This window comes from Lacerta agilis, chromosome 15, assembly GCF_009819535.1.
Source record: "Lacerta agilis isolate rLacAgi1 chromosome 15, rLacAgi1.pri, whole genome shotgun sequence".
Lineage (NCBI taxonomy): Eukaryota > Metazoa > Chordata > Lepidosauria > Squamata > Lacertidae > Lacerta > Lacerta agilis.
The window spans coordinates 21,414,231-21,432,785 of NC_046326.1; the positions used below are offsets into that span (position 1 = coordinate 21,414,231).

The 18,555-nt window shown below is 45.2% G+C and overlaps 1 protein-coding gene across 1 annotated transcript in view; it reads left to right on the forward strand.

Moving 5' to 3' along the window:
• Positions 1–18,555, forward strand: part of GRIK4 (glutamate ionotropic receptor kainate type subunit 4) — a 440,303-nt gene that overhangs the window by 318,944 nt on the left and 102,804 nt on the right. Inside the window, exon 8 of the mRNA XM_033171758.1 lies at positions 15,830–15,991. Coding sequence (XP_033027649.1) covers positions 15,830–15,991 — 162 coding nt within the window. The remainder of the gene's footprint in view (positions 1–15,829; positions 15,992–18,555) is intronic.

Genomic DNA, 18,555 nt, shown 5'->3' on the forward strand with positions numbered 1-18,555 from the left:
TGTCGTAAAGTGGGTATAGCTGTTCATGTATAGATCAGCTTTATCAGGAAGTATTGACAGGAAGGATCCAGCCCATACTGAGTCTTTAATACCAGGACTATGACTGCAAAGTGATGATGAAAGGACCTAAGCTGGTGTCATTGCAAACTTACCGTAAAACACGGCCCTCAGCGTCGAACCTTCCCTCATAACAATTAAAAATTGCTTTTTGAGCTTTAGTTTCCTTTGGCACAGCTTCAGCGTGCTTAGAAATTGGGGGGCTCTTTTTTCTGGCGAAGGGACTGATCTATCTTGTGAGGGGAGGAGGTGGTTAATGAGGAGAAGTAGCTACACTTTCCTTTCTGGCGTTCTTTAAAATTTATACCAGCTTTCTAATGCTATAATTCAAGGATGGGCTTGGGAAGAGGCTGAATAAAATTTCTTCTCCCCTTGAAATTAACTTTTGTGAGAGAGATTTCTCCTGCCATTGGCAAATCTTTCTCATTTGCACGCCGTTGTGTGGATTTCTTGTGATCGTTTCTCAATAGCTCTATTATGCCGTATAAATGATTTTTTTATTTAAAAAATCGCTTCCTTGGCAGTTTTATCTGTCGTACTTCAAAGCCATAAAACAAGCATTCCTATCCATCAGGGATGGCTTTCGTTAACTGTGGGCTCAGACCATTTGTTTTTCCCCCTGAGGAAATGGAGGGTTGCCTTGCACTGGGGGTGGTCCCTGCCGTCAAGTGTGGGATCAGTCATGTACCTCAATACATGGGGAAGGGCCATAACTCAGGAGCCCCCCAGACTGATGGGCTTTTTTGGGGGGGTGGATGTCATTGATGCAATAATAGGGCATTAGTGGTGGATTTATACAGGCCTTCGCACACATCACCATGCTGTGTTGTATGGGGAAGTGTGAATTATTGAATCAAATTCCTCCCTCACCCCTAGCCAGGTAGTGAGATCCCTGCTGGCAACCTGCGAGAGCTAATTTAGTCAGGTGATACGGCACCCCGCCATTACTTTTGACCAGGCGTCCTTGTTTCACAATGATGGCGTTCACCTTTCCGATTGGGTAAATGACATTTTGGCTGGTTGACATCATGGTTGGCATTAGAGATTGGTTGCAGGTGTGAAGGTGTTGACGGCTAGCCATTAAGCTCGAGTGGCGGTAAGCCTTTGTGATGGGAGGGGAGGTTGTTGCCTCCGCCCACCCCTCCTTTACAAGGGTATCCTGTCCGAAGCCCAGGTGTGGGCTAGGGCCATGTCAGACCCACCGGGGACCCAGGAGGGGGTGGTCCTGATTTGACTATGTCATAGGTCTTCCCCTAGTGGTGGTTTACCCTTAGTGCGACTCCCTGCTGATGGGCTGGAGTCAGGATATATAGTCTGGTTCCACACACTGCCTAAGCCAAACCTCTCACATCTGTAACCAATAAAGTTGTGGCCTATTTTAGCCCATTGGCCTTAATTATCCATGTCCATGTGTGTTTGTTATAGAAGGGAACTACGGGGCCTGGGGCCTTGTCACGCAAGTAGGGTGAGCCAGAAAAAGACAAGCTGATTGCAATGTGACATTTCCATATGGGTGGATTCTCCACTGCAGCCCCACATCACCCCAGCTATTTGCTCCATTGCAGCAGCCACCTTGGCTGTTTGGAGAAGCTTTGCACTGCAGCAGCGCTTACCAGTTGTATTAAAATCAGAAAGGAGTATCGAGTGTGTCCCTGCAGGGACTTTGTTTATTTTCATTTATTTCATTCACATTCCACCATTCCTCCAAGGAGCTCCAAGGTGGCATACTTGGTTCCCCTCCTTGTCCCCATAATATCCTCACAGGAACCCTGTGAGGTAGGTCAGACTGACAGCGAGCGACTGGTTCAACGTCACCCAGTGAGCTTCATGGCTAAGTGGGGATTTGAACCTTGGCCTCCTAGATCCTAGTCCCTAACCACTACACCACACTGGCCCCTTCCTGACGTGGAAACCACAGACAATTCTGGGTGCATTTTTTATTTCAGTCAAGCTTTTGGGAGGTGAGACAATCGAGCTGACAACTCTGCAAGACTTAACCAGGAGCCAAGTAGCTAAAACCTCCCCCTCCCAGTGCAGCTTTGTGTTAAAATGTGAAATGCCGAGCCTAAAGCAGCAGCAGGCAGAGAGAAAAGCCCCTGGGTCAACATTGTGCATGTTTCCCTTTCCCATCTAGGCTGACCAAGAAGGTGAGGGCAGGAGGTGTTGGTGAGGGCAGGCAGAGGAGAAGGGCTATCTCCTGAGTGAGATCACACAGATGAAATCAGACACCCTTTTTACAAAGACTGGTTTAGGGATAATGAAATCTCCATTGCCTCGGATGCAAGGGGATGGATGAAGTGATTAACTGGAGGGGCCTTCCAACCCGGAGAGTGCTCTGTTTCTATAATTCCAATGAATATTTATGTCGCTGTGCGTGTGCGCCAAGAGGAGGGGTGAGCATGCTGTGTATTTGGGTGGGAGAGCAGCAGAAGCAGATGGGAGAAAACAGCGAAGAAGAGTAATCTAAACTTAGTGAAATGGGAGGGATGGGCAGGAATGCTGGAAGCCAACAGGGGAGAGGCTGCAAAGAAAGAGGAGGGGTGGGTTAAGAACTATTCACAATTTAGAGGATTCCACTACTCTCGGGTCCCAGGGCACCCCAGTGGAGCCCATCTCTCTGCATTCATGCCTTGCTTTTCAGAACCACTTCCTATCTCCTGGACTTGATTGGGTTCGGCCAAGTCATTGGTTAGATGGGACATTTGTCATCCAAGCATTCCTGGGCATGGCAAGGCCAGCTGGATTCAGACCTGCACCACTATAATCTGGTGCCCTGGTGCCTTCTGGTGAGATGCTTGAAGCTGCAGATTAGGGGAAAGTGGTCCTATCGACTCTCCCAAATCCCAACAGGGCTAAATGCACACATACATAAGAACAGCCTGCTAGATCAGGCCAGTGGGTCATCTAGTCCAGCATGCCCGTGGGAAACCCTCAGACAAGACATGAGACAAGAGCACTCTCCCTTCCTGTGGTTTCCAGCAATTGGCATTCAGAAGCATTGCTGTCTCCAACTCTGGAGGTAGGGCATTGCCATCATGGCTGGTAGCCATTAATAGTCTTCTCCTCTGTGAATTTGTTTGGTTCTCTTTTATTTTAAAGCCATCCAAGTTGGTGACCATCACTGTCCCCTGTGGGAGCGAGGTCCTTAGTTCGACTCTGCACTGCATGAAGAAGTCCTCTCATTTTTTTATCTGTCCTGAATCTTCCATCATCCAGCTTCATTGCATGTCCATGAATTCTCATAGACGTTGGTTTCTCCTGGCAATAAATGTGTCCAGGTGAGACTAGGTTTCTGGTTGGGCAACAGCGAAGCCCTACTTTTTTATGTCACACTTCTGCCCCCAAATGTTCCTTCATGGCATGTATCTAAATACAAAGGATCTGAGATCCTGCTTGCCTCGATAACAGAAAACATTAGCAGAGACAGTAAAAGGTAAAGGTAAAGGGACCCCTGACCATCAGGTCCAGTCGTGTCTGACTCTGGGGTTGCGGTGCTCATCTCGCTCTATAGGCCGAGGGAGCCGGCGTTTGTCTGCAGACAGCTTCCGGGTCATGTGGCCAGCATGACAAAGCCGCTTCTGGCGAACCAGGGCAGCGCACGGAAACGCCGTTTACCTTCCCGCTGGAGCGGTCCCTATTTATCTACTTGCACTTTGACGTGCTTTCGAACTGCTAGGTTGGCAGGAGCTGGGACCCAGCAACAGGAGCTCACCCCGTGGCAGGGATTCGAACCGCCGACCTTCTGATCAGCAAGCCCTAGCCTCTGTGGTTTAACCCACAGCACCACCTGGGTCCCTTAGCAGAGACAAGTATGGGTTGAATGGGGAGGTTTCAGAAACTCTATGCTCAGGAAGGGGCACCTGATTAGTAGCAGACTGGGTCTGGGGAAGCTTTTGCTGGCTAGGCAATGTGTCCTTCCAAATCTCTGGGCAAGAGAAGCATCATATTCATGCACAATGCTTCTATGGATGAGACGGTCATTCCTGGCTTGAGGCAAACCAATTCTGGTAGTGCAGGGAGTGGTTATGTGTGCAGTGCCTTCTGCAAAGCAAGCAGCTGTTTGTGGCACAAAGCAAGCTAATTCTGTTGCAGGAGAGGGCATGTGCATGATGCTTCTGCAGTGCCAACAGGAGTTCCTGGCATGAGGCAAGGTAACACCATATGGGTGTTCCTGATGTCTGCTTCCAGATTAGTTGGGCAAAACTTTCTAACCTGATTAAATTTCCGGTGTCCTTTTGAGGGTTGTTCCAGACAGCCCCACCTGCAGACTACTGAGGTATTTACTCTCATTTATTGATTAATTTATTGGCGGCGGCGGGGGGGGGGGATTTCGCCCTACCCCTGACGGGGTGTCTGACAGAGTTAATTAAGAAGGAAAGAGAAGCTGGCTAAAAACCTAGGCAGATGGAAGAGAAATTTAAGGAAATTAGTAATATTTAAATGAGGAAGCGAGATGGGAAAGGGGCCATTTAAACTAATAAATCTAGAGGGATTATCAAGCCACTAATGAACCCTCTGAGTTTTTGCAATCACATCCTGATGGGGGGTGGGTGGGAAGGGTGATAAAAAAGCAGCATGACTGGCATTATGGGATGGCGAGCAAAAGGAGCAGCTAAATCATGTGTGTGTGTGTGTGTGTGTGTGTCTCATAGAGCGGATGACTGTTGGAAAGCGAGACCATATGTATATTTTAAATATATATGCTTAAAAGCAAGGATCTGAAACTAATAGGAGATAGAGAAAGTCATCAGGCATAAAAAGGGCACAGAGTCAATCCCCTCCTGCACTGGGGAGTTTTCTGAAGGTCAGCTCTTTGGAGAGGTAAGTGAGCTAACTGCATTTGAAATGAAGGGTCAGCGCTGAGCTTTCCTTGTCAAGCCCCTCCCCCCCCCCGCTTCTCCTCTATGCACTTGATGGAAATTAGTTTTCTTCTCTGCACCAGTGTGGATTTGGGGAATGTCAGGCTGGAGAGATGCAAGGCTGACTGGCTTCCATCAAGATCAGTGACTCATCCTGGCTTTAAATCCTACTAATTAGACAGTTCAGCAGAGAGAGAAACACAGCATGTGAAAACAGATAGCGAACTTTGGCAGAGTGTTAGGACACAACTGAGCGATGGCTTTGCAGTCCATTGGCGCACTGATGCAGGGTACACGATCAGATTTGCCCTGCAAGGGCTGCTAGCTTGATGGCTATGCTGTGCCCCCACAGTCAGAGGCAGAAGGCGATGGTGGAGTTGTGCTCAGGTCCTACTTGCAAGTTTCCCACGGTCATCTGGTTGGCCAGTGTGAGAACAGTATCGGGGGAGGATTTCGGGCAGTGCAAGCAGTGTAGTCGCACCGGGTGCAACAGCCGAGGAGGGCATCTTCTTAAAGTCCAGCAAAAAACTTGCTCAGCTTTGGGAAGAAAGTGTGAGGGCTCTTACAGGGTCCTAGAGTCCTCCTGCCTCCTTCCCAAAGCTGGGCTAGTGCTTACTGGGCTTTGGGAAGGAGAAGAGAGGGTTCTAGGACTGCCAGAGTCTTGTGCCCCCTTCCCAAGTCCAGGCTTAAGCTGGTGCGATGAGAGCTGATATGCAACAAGTTACCAAGGTCCACCTATGACAGGATGCTGAACTAGATGGCTTCATCCAGCAGGCCTCTTCTTATGGAATAGGAGAACTGACACTTCACTCTACAGGGTGGTCCAACACATGGCCCGAGGACTGCATGCAGACCCTGGGACCTTTTTTGGTGGCCTTTGGCAACATTTGACACTTTGAATCATTATCCACACACCTCACAACCTCCATCAACTATCCCTGCCGTCCAACTGCCCCGCTTGTGGAGAATCCATGTTCAGAACGGGGGGGGGGGGGTATTTTACTTCACCTGCATTCAATGTACTGCCCTCCTGAAAGGAGGTTTATTTCTTCTGTGGCTGCCATGGGATCTTTAAAGAGAAGAAACCGGGGAACCTATGGTGGCAGCAACATCAGCTAAGGATGAGGGAGGAAACATTTTTCCCTCATCACCTTACCCTGTGCCTTCACCTGTCACTATTGCCTTTTAATAATCAATATCATATATATTATACTTCAATTTTTTCTCATATGGTCTACCACCCTAGTGGCCTGTTGGGATAGAAAGGTTTTAATTTTTTTCTAGTGATCTTTGCTCTGCAATGCCAATCTTCATCCTATTCCCCATCTGCAGAAATGCAGCGCTGATGGGCAGAGTCAGTTTGCACATACTCAGAAACTACTGAAACTCTGGTACTCCCACCCCATGTGCAAGAATGGGGGGGGGGGAATCACAATTTCATGCAAGGCAAAAGAGAATCTGCTAACCACATATCTCTGTTGCTCAGCTCTTCTTAGCTCTCTTTCTCTCTCATGGCCATTCCTCTCCCTGTCCCCCACCCCAGGATTTGGGAGGGGGAGAAACAGCAGCCAACAATGTACTTGGTGTTTCTTGAGAGTAGGAGGAGGCACTTTGGAGTTTCCCAGCAACGACAAAACACAGTTGACATCTTTATAACCTGAAAATGCTGCTGAGTGCTGCTTGGCACTGCTTGGCAACCAGAAAGCCCTTCCTTCTTGTTTTCTCCTTCCTGGTTGTATGGTGTTCAAGTGAGAAATATTGTCCAAGCAGGACTCACATGAGACCCAAACATAGCAGACTTGAAAACATGGGGAAAAAGCAATGACAAACCTACACAGCATCTTAAAAAGCAAAGACATCACCTTGCGGATAAAGGTCCGTATAATTAAAGCTATGGTTTTCCCAGTAGTAATGTACGGAAGTGAGAGCTGGACCATAAAGAAGGCTGATCGCCAAAGAATTGATGCTTTTGAATTATGGTGCTGGAGGAGACTCTTGAGAGTCCCATGGACTGCAAGAAGATCAAACCTATCCATTCTCAAAGAAATCAGCCCTGAGTACTCACTAGAAAGACAGGTCCTGAAGTTGAGGCTCCAGTACTTTGGCCACCTCATGAAAAGAGAAGACTCCCTGGAAAAGACCCTGATGTTGGGAAAGATGGAAGGCACAAGGAGAAGGGGATGACAGAGGATGAGATGGTTGGACAGTGTTCTCGAAGCTACTAACATGAGTTTGGCCAAACTACGAGAGGCACTGAAGGACAGGCATGCCTGGCGTGCTCTGGTCCATGGGGTCACGAAGAGTCGGACACGACTGAACGACTGAACAACAACAACCAAGGAGGGCCGGGGGGGAGGAGCTGCATCCTCTAATTCATTCATAAATAAATAAATAAATAAATAAATAAATAAATAAATAGAAACACATAGCAAACTGAGGTTCTGCCCCTCCTTAACAAAAGGCCTGCCCCCCCAACAAAAATTGTGGCTATGCTCATGGTTGGAAAGACCTAAGCCACATTCACACCATGCATTTAATGGACTATGCCGCACTTCAAACAGTCATGGGTTTCCCACAAAGAATTCTGGGAGCTGTAGTTTATTAAGGACGCTGAGAGTTGTTAGGAGACCCCCATTCCTTTCCTAGAGCTACAATTATCAGCGTTCCCTGGGGAGAGGGATTAATTGTTAAACCACTCTGTAAATTGTAGCTCCGTGGGGAGAATAGGGTCCTCCTTGATCCTTAACAAACTACATATCCCAGTATTCTTTGGAGGAAGCCATGGCTCTTTAAAGTGGCATCACAGTGTGACTGACCCTGGAGAGATGCATAAACTCCAACCGTTTCCCCCCTTCTTCAAGGGAGAACAGATAAACCTGAGACCTTCACAATAAGGGCAATGATGTGCTGTGCCACATTCTCCCCACCAGCAACCTAATTCTCACGAGTTTCCTCAAATGTTGGTGTTAAGAGGGAAAGGGTTTGAGAAGAAATGAGCATAGCTGCATAGGGTTTTCTTGGGCTGTCATCAATGTTCACTTAGCTCAGGCATGGCCAAACTTGGCCCTCCAGATGTTTTGGGACTACAATTCCCATCATCCCTGATCACTGGTCCTGTAAGCTAGGGGTGATGGGAGTTGTAGTCCCAAAACATCTGGAGGGCCACGTTTGCCTGACTTAGCTCTCCAAAAGTTCTACTCTTCACTATCTTGTCCATGCAGGTGGTTCAGCCTCCCAGACCTCTTTGTCACCCGTCATTTGCTTTCTCCAGTTCATATTAGTTTAATATCCTCCCTTTTAAATATACATATCATCTATCCATCTTCAGACAGCTTCCTTTAAGTATATTTCCGCCTGTTACTCTGGAAAACCATTCCTTTCAATTATAGAAAGTGTTTCAGTAATGAACCCTGTGTTGTAGCCTGAACTCCCAGTCTATTTTCTCATAGTCTTTTGGACCAGGTTCTTGAAGCTTACTGCAGATCACAGCTGTAGGGCTGAGTCCCACCACATTATTTGTTGCATTTTTTACTCGAACTTGACTATAGGATTCTGGCTCCATAAGGGCACCGATAACTTAAATTGGTATATATTAGCAAGACTTTACAACAGGGCTGTTAACACCAGCCTGTGCAGCAGGCTTTGTATTAGATCAACCTTTCCCAGCATGATGCTTTCTGGAAATTTTGGACTACAGTTCCCATCATCCTTGACAATTGGCCATGCTGGTTGGGGTTGATGGAGTTGGCATCTGAAACAAGTGGAGTGTCCCAAATCGGGGAAGGCTGATTTCAAGGTGTTTGAAATCTGGAGGTGGTTGTGTTTAAGGAGACAGTGGAAGGTTGCCAAGTTTCTTGTGTTTGGCCCTGAGATTCAGGTGTCAGGGTCTTCTCTAACAGCCTAAGATTTAAATGTACTGTTACCAGCTAGTCTCAAGTTGCTACACTTGAATTTGGGGCTTGGGAATGCAACAGTAGTGTGTTTAAAACAAACAAACAATTTATTTCAAGCTCATATATCAGGATATCCAGTGGTGATGAATGTTGGAAAATTCAAGACAGATAAAACATGTATCCATGCAGCGCAGACTGAAATTGTGGGACTCAGTCCCACAGGAGACAGTGAGGCTGGAGCAACAATTCCCAGAGATGACGGACCGATTGTTAAATTCTGGGAACTGTAGCTCCATGAGGGGAATATGAGTCTCCTAGCAGTTCTCAGCCCCCTTAACAGACTACAGCTCCAGGAATTATTTGTGCAGAAGCCACGACTGTTTAAAGCAGGCATGGACAACCTCGGAGAGCTAAGTCAGGCAAACGTGGCCCTCCAGATGTTTTGGGTTAGTTAATACATCTAACTAAAAGTTTTAATTAAAACAATTTGTTCAGCTGTGGGGGGAACCCTGACTGGAAATCCATTAGAATAAAATAAATTGTAACCATGTTGTTGCTTGATTTATAATGATAATAATATAATACTAAGGAGACAATTTGCAGATAGAGAATTACAGGCAGTCTGCTGTGGGTTTCAAGGAAATGAATATCTATTTTTCCCCACCAAGCCTTGAGATGTCTGAAACCATGAGAACAGAAAAATGTTGGATGCTTGCAATGAACACGTTCTATTGTAGTTCATTATTGCCTTGAATTTTTGTGACGTTTGTTCCTCTCTTTTAAAAAAATTGTTCCAAGACTTGGCTTAGACATTTCAAAATATGTCTCAGGGAGTGTTGCAAATAAGTGATTGCATTTTTCTTTTCTTTTTAGAAGGAATATGTGGGTTTGTTTTTAAGGGGTGTGAGTAACACTTAGAGCCAGGCAATTTGTTTAGCTGCTTCACAGGTATCAACTGGTGGTGGTATTGTGTGAAGGTAATGGTATTAGAATCTATAGACAAAGATGCTCAATATGTCTGGATTTCCATGGGGGAAGGAAAAATGTCACTTGTCTCTTTGGAGGCCAGAAAATGATCTCGTAAGGAATGTAAAAGGTTAGAGTAACGAAGGGTTGACTTTTTTGTGAGAATGTGCCACCCATATTAATCACAACACAGAGAACTTCCTCATCATCGAAGGTGAAGTCACGATGCTTTTCAATGGAGCAGGTTCTCATGTTCTCATGAGATCAAGCAGTATATCTGGAGCTGTAATGGGAGTGTAATTATCTTGAAATCAACCACATCCTTCTTAAGCTGGGGGGCAGTGGTGTACAGAGCCACTTTGCCGCCCAGAGCGGCAAACGCAGGGGCACCCCCGGGGGACAGGGTGCCGCTCCGTAGTGTCATGACATCACAGGGCTGTGGCATCCTGTCTGTGCGGCGGCTGATCGCACGGCAACTCATAAGGCTCGTAAAGTTGCCACGTGAGCAGCCGCCGCACAGAAGGGGTGCCGGGCGGTGGCTTGGGAGTTGCGGGGGGGTGCCGACTATCACCCCCCTTCCAGGGTGGAACACAGGACGCTCCGCCTCCAACGCCCCCTCCTTGCTCTGCCCCTGCTTGGGGGGAGGGATTCTGTGAAATTTAAGGTGGGTCATGTTGAGCTGGTGTTTGTCAATATTTGTTTAGAGTAATCCTTTGTGGCCTTAAAATCTATTAATTGATTAGGAGAGTTCTTCCATAATTCCATTAAGTTCAGAAGATCAGCGTTGAGAGGATAACAGTGACTTTCCAAGGATTACTGACTTGGGATAAGTTTGGAATAAAATTTTGAATTTGGGAGCTTATAGTTTCTGAAACTTTGGGGTTTGGGGTGACATCTGGTAAAACCTCAACTGTCCAAGTCATTAGAATAACTGGATTTGAAATACTCGTTCTGTTTATGAAACCTAATTGTGAGTGAGTAATCTTTCAGCAACTCAAAATTGAGCTGTAACCCATTGGCCAGATGACATCCTTTTTGAAGGGGAAATTGATTTCTGTATGTGGTTTATTATGCAATTATTGACACAGTCAATATATTATGACTATACCACACACACACTCTCTTTAACACCACAAAACACTTAAGGTAATCTTGTACAGTTTAGTGAATAAATGAAAGTGTTTTCCAGGCAGCTTAAGAATGATAAATTGACTTAGCAGCTTAACATTTACAGACCCTGAAGGCCACTGGATTTGCAGATAGAGGCTTTTAACTCCCAATGGGATGTCTTCCTCTGCAGGTATATGAGGGGAGGGTTGCATGTCTCAACTCTCTCTTCCTTTATTTCTCTCTTCCTTTACCGGTCCTGAGAGATGTACATTGGCTCCCAGTACGTTTCCGAGCACAATTCAAAGTGTTGGGCTGACCTTTAAAGCCCTAAACGGCCTCGGTCCTGTATACCTGAAGGAGCGTCTCCACCCCCATCATTCAGCCCGGACACTGAGATCCAGCGCCGAGGGCCTTCTGGCGGTTCCCTCAATGCGAGAAGCAAAGCTACAGGGAACCAGGCAGAGGGCCTTCTCGGTAGTGGTGCCCACCCTGTGGAACGCCCTCTCATCAGAGGTCAAGGGAATAAACAACTACCTGACATTCAGAAAATATCTGAAGGCAGCCCTGTTTAGGGAAGCTTTTAATGTGTGATATTTTAATGTATTTGATTTTTGTTGGAAGCCGCCCAGAGTGGCTGGGGAAATCCAGCCAGATGAGCGGGGTACAAATAATAAATATTATTATTATTATTATTATTACTTTAAGATACTGAAACAGATGATAAAGAAATCAACAGAAGAATGGTGCTTTATAAGTGCAGAGTAATTCAATGCTTGGAATTAACTAGTTCAGTTAAATGAAAGTAGTTGCCATAATTTACAGGTGAATGTAAGGTGAAGTTCATTTGCGGGTAGAACTTCAAATAATTTATAGTTCATCTTCATAGTCAATCCCTCCCTCAGCAAGAGGCCTGGAATCTTAGCTTTCATTTAAAAAAAAAGTAAGTCAAATGAACATCTATGACAAGAGTTAGAAAACAAATTGTGGAGGCAATGTTCTAAAGCTTGATTTAGCAGATATGGAAGCACTGCTGTAGTTTAATCACTGTGGCTAAGCAATAATTTGGGAGAATGGCAACTGAACTAAATGGGAATTAATTCCTTTAAAAAATAAACGTTTGGAGTACTAGAGTAACTTGGTGGTGTAAGGGGGCCATCTTCTTTCTCCACTTCCTGATCAGTCCCCAAATCAGATTATAAGACTCTCCTATATTAGCACCAGCTGCATTTAGAGAACAGTTGGAATGTTCTTAATCAGCAGCAGATCTAGATATCCAATAAGGCTGTTGAAATAATTAATAGAAGAAAACACCTGTGTGTGTGTGTGTGTGTGTGTGTGTGTAAGGATGAGAGAGAAAGAAGCCGACCTCACCAAAAAACCAAAATGAGTAAAATCTTAGCACACTCTCTCCGAAGGAAGAGCTCTCAGTGCCTCTTGGCTTTGTAGGTGATCTGGGCTATTAAAACCGTGATAAGAATCTCACAAAGGAGAAGAGAGTTTGCAGCCAGGAGGTAATGTGGGTAATTTTGCCAGTGGAATTGATAGGAATGAAAAAGGGGCTTTCTTGCTAATGCACATATGCTAACAAAGGAAAGTTGGCCTTTCCTGGCATTCAGAAATTAGCAGAAGCCAATTTCTAGTGAAAGCCCACCCACCCACCTCCAATCTGAGAATACAGGTAGATTCCACCAAAGTGCATTTGCTCATTGTTGGGACATGGCAATCTGCATAAGGCTCCACTCGTCTAGCTCTTTTCATCCAAGGGTCCTGCAGTCAATTCATGGATGTGAACCACATCTGGCTTGAACCAGTGAGAATTCAGCATGGTTCAGGAACAGGCCCTTCGCCACTGTACATGCTCCACATCCTAGCTCTGAGCCATAAGCTGCAATTGTTCACTTGTAAAAAGAGTGTCAGACACATCTCTCGCCGATTGCTGAGTCATAACATGCTGTGGGCGACGGCACTGCACTCCAAACACATCTGCCAAAGCTATGTCTTGCCGAGTCGCTCCACGCTGCCTTGATTAGGGAAGACTCTCTCCTCGAGTCAAAGGTTCAGGTCACTCGGAGGAGTTTTCCTGATGCTGTAAAATTTGAGTGTGTTAGGTCAGGCACCCCACAGATAACAGCAGTCACTGAAGAGAGACTTTTGGCCTGTAATATTGCCGGCATGCTGTCTCCCAGGGAACGCAGTTCTGTTCTATTATTTAATAACGCCAGGCTAGCACTTTGGAAATAGCCACTGCCATATCAAAACGCGCACACACAAAATGTGGTTATTATTTAATGCACATCCTTACTGCTTGCTTGAAGCTTGGGTTGGGAAAGTTAAGGTTCATCTTTCTGGCTCCTCATTGCAAGGATGGCATTTTCTTTCAGTTATAGACACCTGAGGCTTGATAGTGTTTGAGGGTTTGAGTTATCCCTGATATTGAATCGAGCTCCATTTTTCCAGAAAAGCTGGATATTTTGAAGGTTGCATTTTAAAATAAACAGTGTCTATTGTAACATTGTCGTTTGTTTATTAAGCTTTATTGAAATCATAAATTAAAAACAAAGCATTAAAAATAGAGGCAAATGGTGAGTATTAATATAACAGGCTCAAGACAGTTCCATGACTATATATACTGATGATCTTAACTCTTTCTCCTTTAAATTTTCTTTACAGGGTTTTTCTTTATATATTAGAACACTTGTTGTGGTTGCTTTTATACATAATGCATGTCACCGACTTCCTTTTTTCAGCCAAGTGACCTAGCAGTTTGAAATAAATTCATATTTACCAAAGCCAGAGCTCTGATCCAGGATCCTATGGCCTTCAACAGAACGAGAGCATCTGAAGAATAGCCAGATAGGCAGCAAGGCCAGGAGGAGGGGATAGTGAGAGAGTGCTGTGAATACTTTTTGTATTTCTGAGGAACCAGGGAGATGGAATTTTCCACATTTTACATCCCTTTCATTACTTATGTAAGCAAGCCTGTGCTGGAGATTGGTGGACCATTAAGGAAAATTCAGCAGGCCAGATGAGGCCTAAGGCCAGTCGTTTGCCACCCCTGCTGTAGAAGGGCTGAACTGGCCTCCTTCTCCTTCATCAAAACTGTTGCAACGCACTCTTTTGCATACAAAATCTCCTCTGGCTCCAACTCTCATTAGCCATCTGCCCTTTGTTTCACAGGTTGACAATGCGCTCTGTGGAAATGGATAACCTGTCACAGAGACAGGAGGATAATATCATTCAAATGAATCAATAGTGCACAGGCAATTTTTGTGTCGCCTAATGATAATGTGATTGTGTCCAAAACACCGCTTAATCCCATGTCTCATCTTGTTCTCCCTGGAGCTTCCTGTGCAAGAGAAATCAGACTTTTACTCTACTTGTCCCGAGGCCTCAAAGATCTGTGGAATCAGCTAAAACCGTTACAGGAATAGTCGGGGTTGGGGTGGGGTAGGGAGAGAATATTATAATAATGTATTGTATTTCTGATTATGTGGGCAAAATTCATATCCAGAACTCAGGGTACGAATTTCCTTCATGGCTGCAATTGCTCAGCGAAACGGAGGGCCTGATGCCTTCTCACTTGTGGGGAGCAGGGGCAGGCTTCCCCAAGATAACAGACCCTATTTTCCAGGGACAGTCCCGAATCTACAGAAGCTGTCCCGGTTTCTGGTTTGATCGTGGAATGTCCCGCTTTTCCTTAGGACATCCCTATTTTCATAGAAGAAATGTTGGAGGGTATGGAGTTATGTGACCCCCGAGCCAATGAGATACAACCTTTAGACGACATCAGAAGGCAGCCCTGTATAGGGAAGTTTTTTAATGATTTATGTTTTATTATGTTTTATTATTATTATTATTATTATTATTATTATTATTATTATTCATACCCCACCCATATGGCTGGGTCTCCCCAGCAATTCTGGGCAGCTTCCAACAGGAGATTAAAAATACATTAAAACATCTGAAGAAGTGTGCATGCACACGAAAGCTCATACCAAGAACAAACTTAGTTGGACTCTAAGGTGCTACTGGAATGATTTTTTTTTTTTATTTGATTAAAACATCAGTCATTAAAAGCTTCCCAAAACAGGGCTGCCATCAGATGTCTTCTAAACATCAGAAAGTTGTTTATTTCCTTGACATCTGATGGGAGGGCAAAGAGAGAACTGCCAGAAGGCCCTTGGCGCTGGACCTCAGTGTCCGGGCAGAATGATGGGGGTGGAGACGCTCCTTCAGGTATACTTCAGTATATATGTTGGAAGCCACCCAAATTGGCTCAGGCAACCTAGTCAGATGGAAGGGTATACATATTATTATTATTATTATTATTATTATTATTATTATTATTATTCATCATCCATCATCATCATTAAATAGGACATCCCTATTTTCACCAGAGAAATATTGGACAGTATAAGTTCAATGAGCACAAGGGAAGGGACCTTCCCAGTTTTCCTGTACAGTTTTGGAGTTCTCTTCCACATAAGAGATGCATGCCCATCACTTCCTCCCATGCACTTCCTCCCATCAGTGAGGCAAGATAGAAACAAATGGCAAAAGGAGATTTTGACAAAACCTTGGGAAGAACTTTCTGACTGTAAGAGCTATTTAACCGTGGAATGGACCACCTCAGAAGGTGATGGACTCTCCTTCACTGGGCATTTTTAAACAGAGGTTGGATGAACATCTGTCAAGGATTCTTGCAAATACAGGAGGTTGGACTAAGAAGACCCTTGGGGTCCCTTCCAACTCTGCAAGTCTATGATTCTATGTTTTTTAAAGCTGACCAAGTCACTTTTTGGCACGAACTCCTTGGAACCTTTGCAGTTCCTTAGATTCCCTCATTTCACTTCCCCTTATGGACTACTGAAGAACATACTGCTCTTTTCGCGCTTCCTAATTCTGCTCTCTCTCTCTCTGTTTTGGTTCTTTGATTTCCTTTAGGAGTTTTCGCTCCAGCGGCTAGAGAGCCATCTGGATGATCGAGTGAACATCATGGCCTTTTCCATTTTCAACCAGTCCCATGCTTTCTTCCAAGAGTTTGCAGAGAGCCTCAACCAGTCATGGCTGGAAAACTGTGATCACATTCCTTTTACTGGGCCAGCAGTAAGTAAAACAGATTTACATCAATTGGTCCTCAACCTACAGTGTAATTAGGGCTTGTTGGGAGAGAAGATGAAGCCAGCATGAAGAGGGGACCACAATGGTGATTTGTTGAGGGTCTAGACTCTAGAACCTTATGTATCTCTCGCTCATTGCTCCTTGTTGATCACGTTCCAACAAACTAGATGAACGTAAAAAAGGTATCATAAGACCTATACTTCCATGGCATTCTCAAAACAGGTTGAAGGGTTATGAGGAGCAAGGTCTTTTCTGTGATAGCAATCCATTGGTGTGATTAAGAGTTCTCAGTTCTGGAGAGCTTTGGAGTGTTGGGTTAGTAAGAATTCTTTTGTGTTACCTGCTTGCTTCTTTCATGGCTTCTCAATGCCTTCATGCCGTGTTGCAGGCATCATGAGGACATCAGATCAGCCAATCTAGCAAACAAGATGGGGGACCAGATGGACATTTGGTGTGATCCAACAGGGCTATGGCATTTCAGACTCACTTGCTTTGTTTACGTGAGTCTTGGGAAGGGCCTTGATCAATGGAAAAGTGGCATATAAATTTAAACGAACCTTTACCCCAGGCATAGGCAAACCCGGCCCTCCAGATGTTTTGGGACTACAACTCACATCATCCCTAGCTAACAGGACCAGTGGTCAGGGATGATGGGAGTTGTAGTCCCAAAACATATGGAGGGCCGAGTTTGCCTATGCTTGCTTTACCCTGTCTTGTTCTCAGTAAAGACTAGTTTACATATTATCCCCTATTTATAGCAACATGTTACTATGTGATAACCAGCTCAGGAAGCCTCTGCATGTGCAAAATTCATTTTCTTCACAAATGAGTCATTGTAACTAGGAATATGTGTCCCATTTAAGGTTGTATTCACCTCCTCTCAAACTCCCTGCTTATGGGTATTAATTATAATCAGAGTATGATCTCCTAAACCCATTCAAACCTTTAAATACACCCTAGAATACCATTCCCAGTATTGGCACAAACACAATAAGAGCCTGCTGGATCAGGCTAGTGGCCCATCTAATCCAGCATCATTTGTCTAGAAATGATCCTCTTCCTTTTAAGGAGATGTTCACAAAGGGTGCGGAAACTACTAGAGTCCTTCCTCCTATGCAGCAGAACTGCAAATGTTCACATGTAAATGGACAGCTGCTACAAGACACCCAATTCTTCACGTAAAAGGTCAAAGTGACCTTAAAGAAGCAAACTAGGATCTCTGTTTTGATTGCATCGCCTATCCTCTGCCCTCCAATACCGGGGATGGATGACATCTAGCAGATGCTGAAGCTTGCTACAAACTTATGCTTGCTTATATTTGAACCTGCTTTTTATTCAGCTGTAAGCTTACAAGCTTACATGCTCTCTCTCTCTCTCTCTCTCTCTCTCTCTCTCTCTCTCTCTCTCTCTCTCACACACACACACACACACACACACAACCTCCCTCACTGTCCACCCTTCCTCCAGCCCAGGGAGATGCTACAGCTAATTTATTGCCCAGTCTTACTTTATACCTGATGTGATGCCTCCATTGCTAACTGCCTCAGATGACAGCTGAGATGCATTATGGATAATGCTTGCTAATAAAGCAGGAAATGCTAATGGCAGGCAGAAATAAAAACTGATTTCACCCCTCTCCCCTTCCCTCAGCCTGCATTTATGGTGCTTTTATATTTTGCTTTTGTTTTGAGTTCTTATTCTACTGTGCATTATTCACCTGCATGAAACTGGTTGAAAATAATGCTCAGTCCTTCTCTCCCATTTGGTAGCTTTCCCTCAAAGAGACTCAAGACCCCATGTTACATGGCAACATGTGCATTATAGGGTACCAACACCATTTTTAGGAGCAAAGTAGCTTTGGGGAGGCATTTAGTGCAGTGAAGAAGTGTTGGGAGGGGAAGGGGTGCAAAAAACATTTCCCCACAAGCTAGTTCCCTTCTCCAGATTGCCTCCCAGCTGCTTCTCTCCCCCAGATGCATAAGTGTCCTCAGATACACATCTGAAACCCAGGGCGGCGGGGGTGGGGTGGGGGACAACAACAGCCTGGGGCAGGGGAAGAATAATACCTATTGGAAAAAGGGATAAATGCCATCTCCCATGGTCTCGCACTTGCTCTCCTGCTGCAAGTTGCTGACCTTGGCCAATGTAACACAAGATTCTGCAACCTGGCACCCTCCAGGTTTTCTGGGCTACAACCCCGATTTAGTATCCCTGTCCATTGGCCAAAGCATCTGGAGGGCATGAAGCTGAGAAAGGCTGGTGTGACATGTAGAAACCTGCTTTTGTTTTGTCCTGAAGGAACTCTTGTTTTGGTGCTGTTGGGAGATCTCCTTCCCTTGCAGATCAATCCTCTGATGAAGCCATGACAGTGAGACTAGTTTAGATTTCTAGGGAAGAGACATTCTGTATGGCATGGAGTGGTAGCCACTTCTTTCCGGTAAATTGCTCCAGCTTCTTTCCCTCTCGTTGCTAAAGGAAGCGTTGCACTGCTGCTCAGTGGTCCTTCTTGCACAGCAGCCCGGGAAGCTGTCAACCTATGTTCTGAAGCC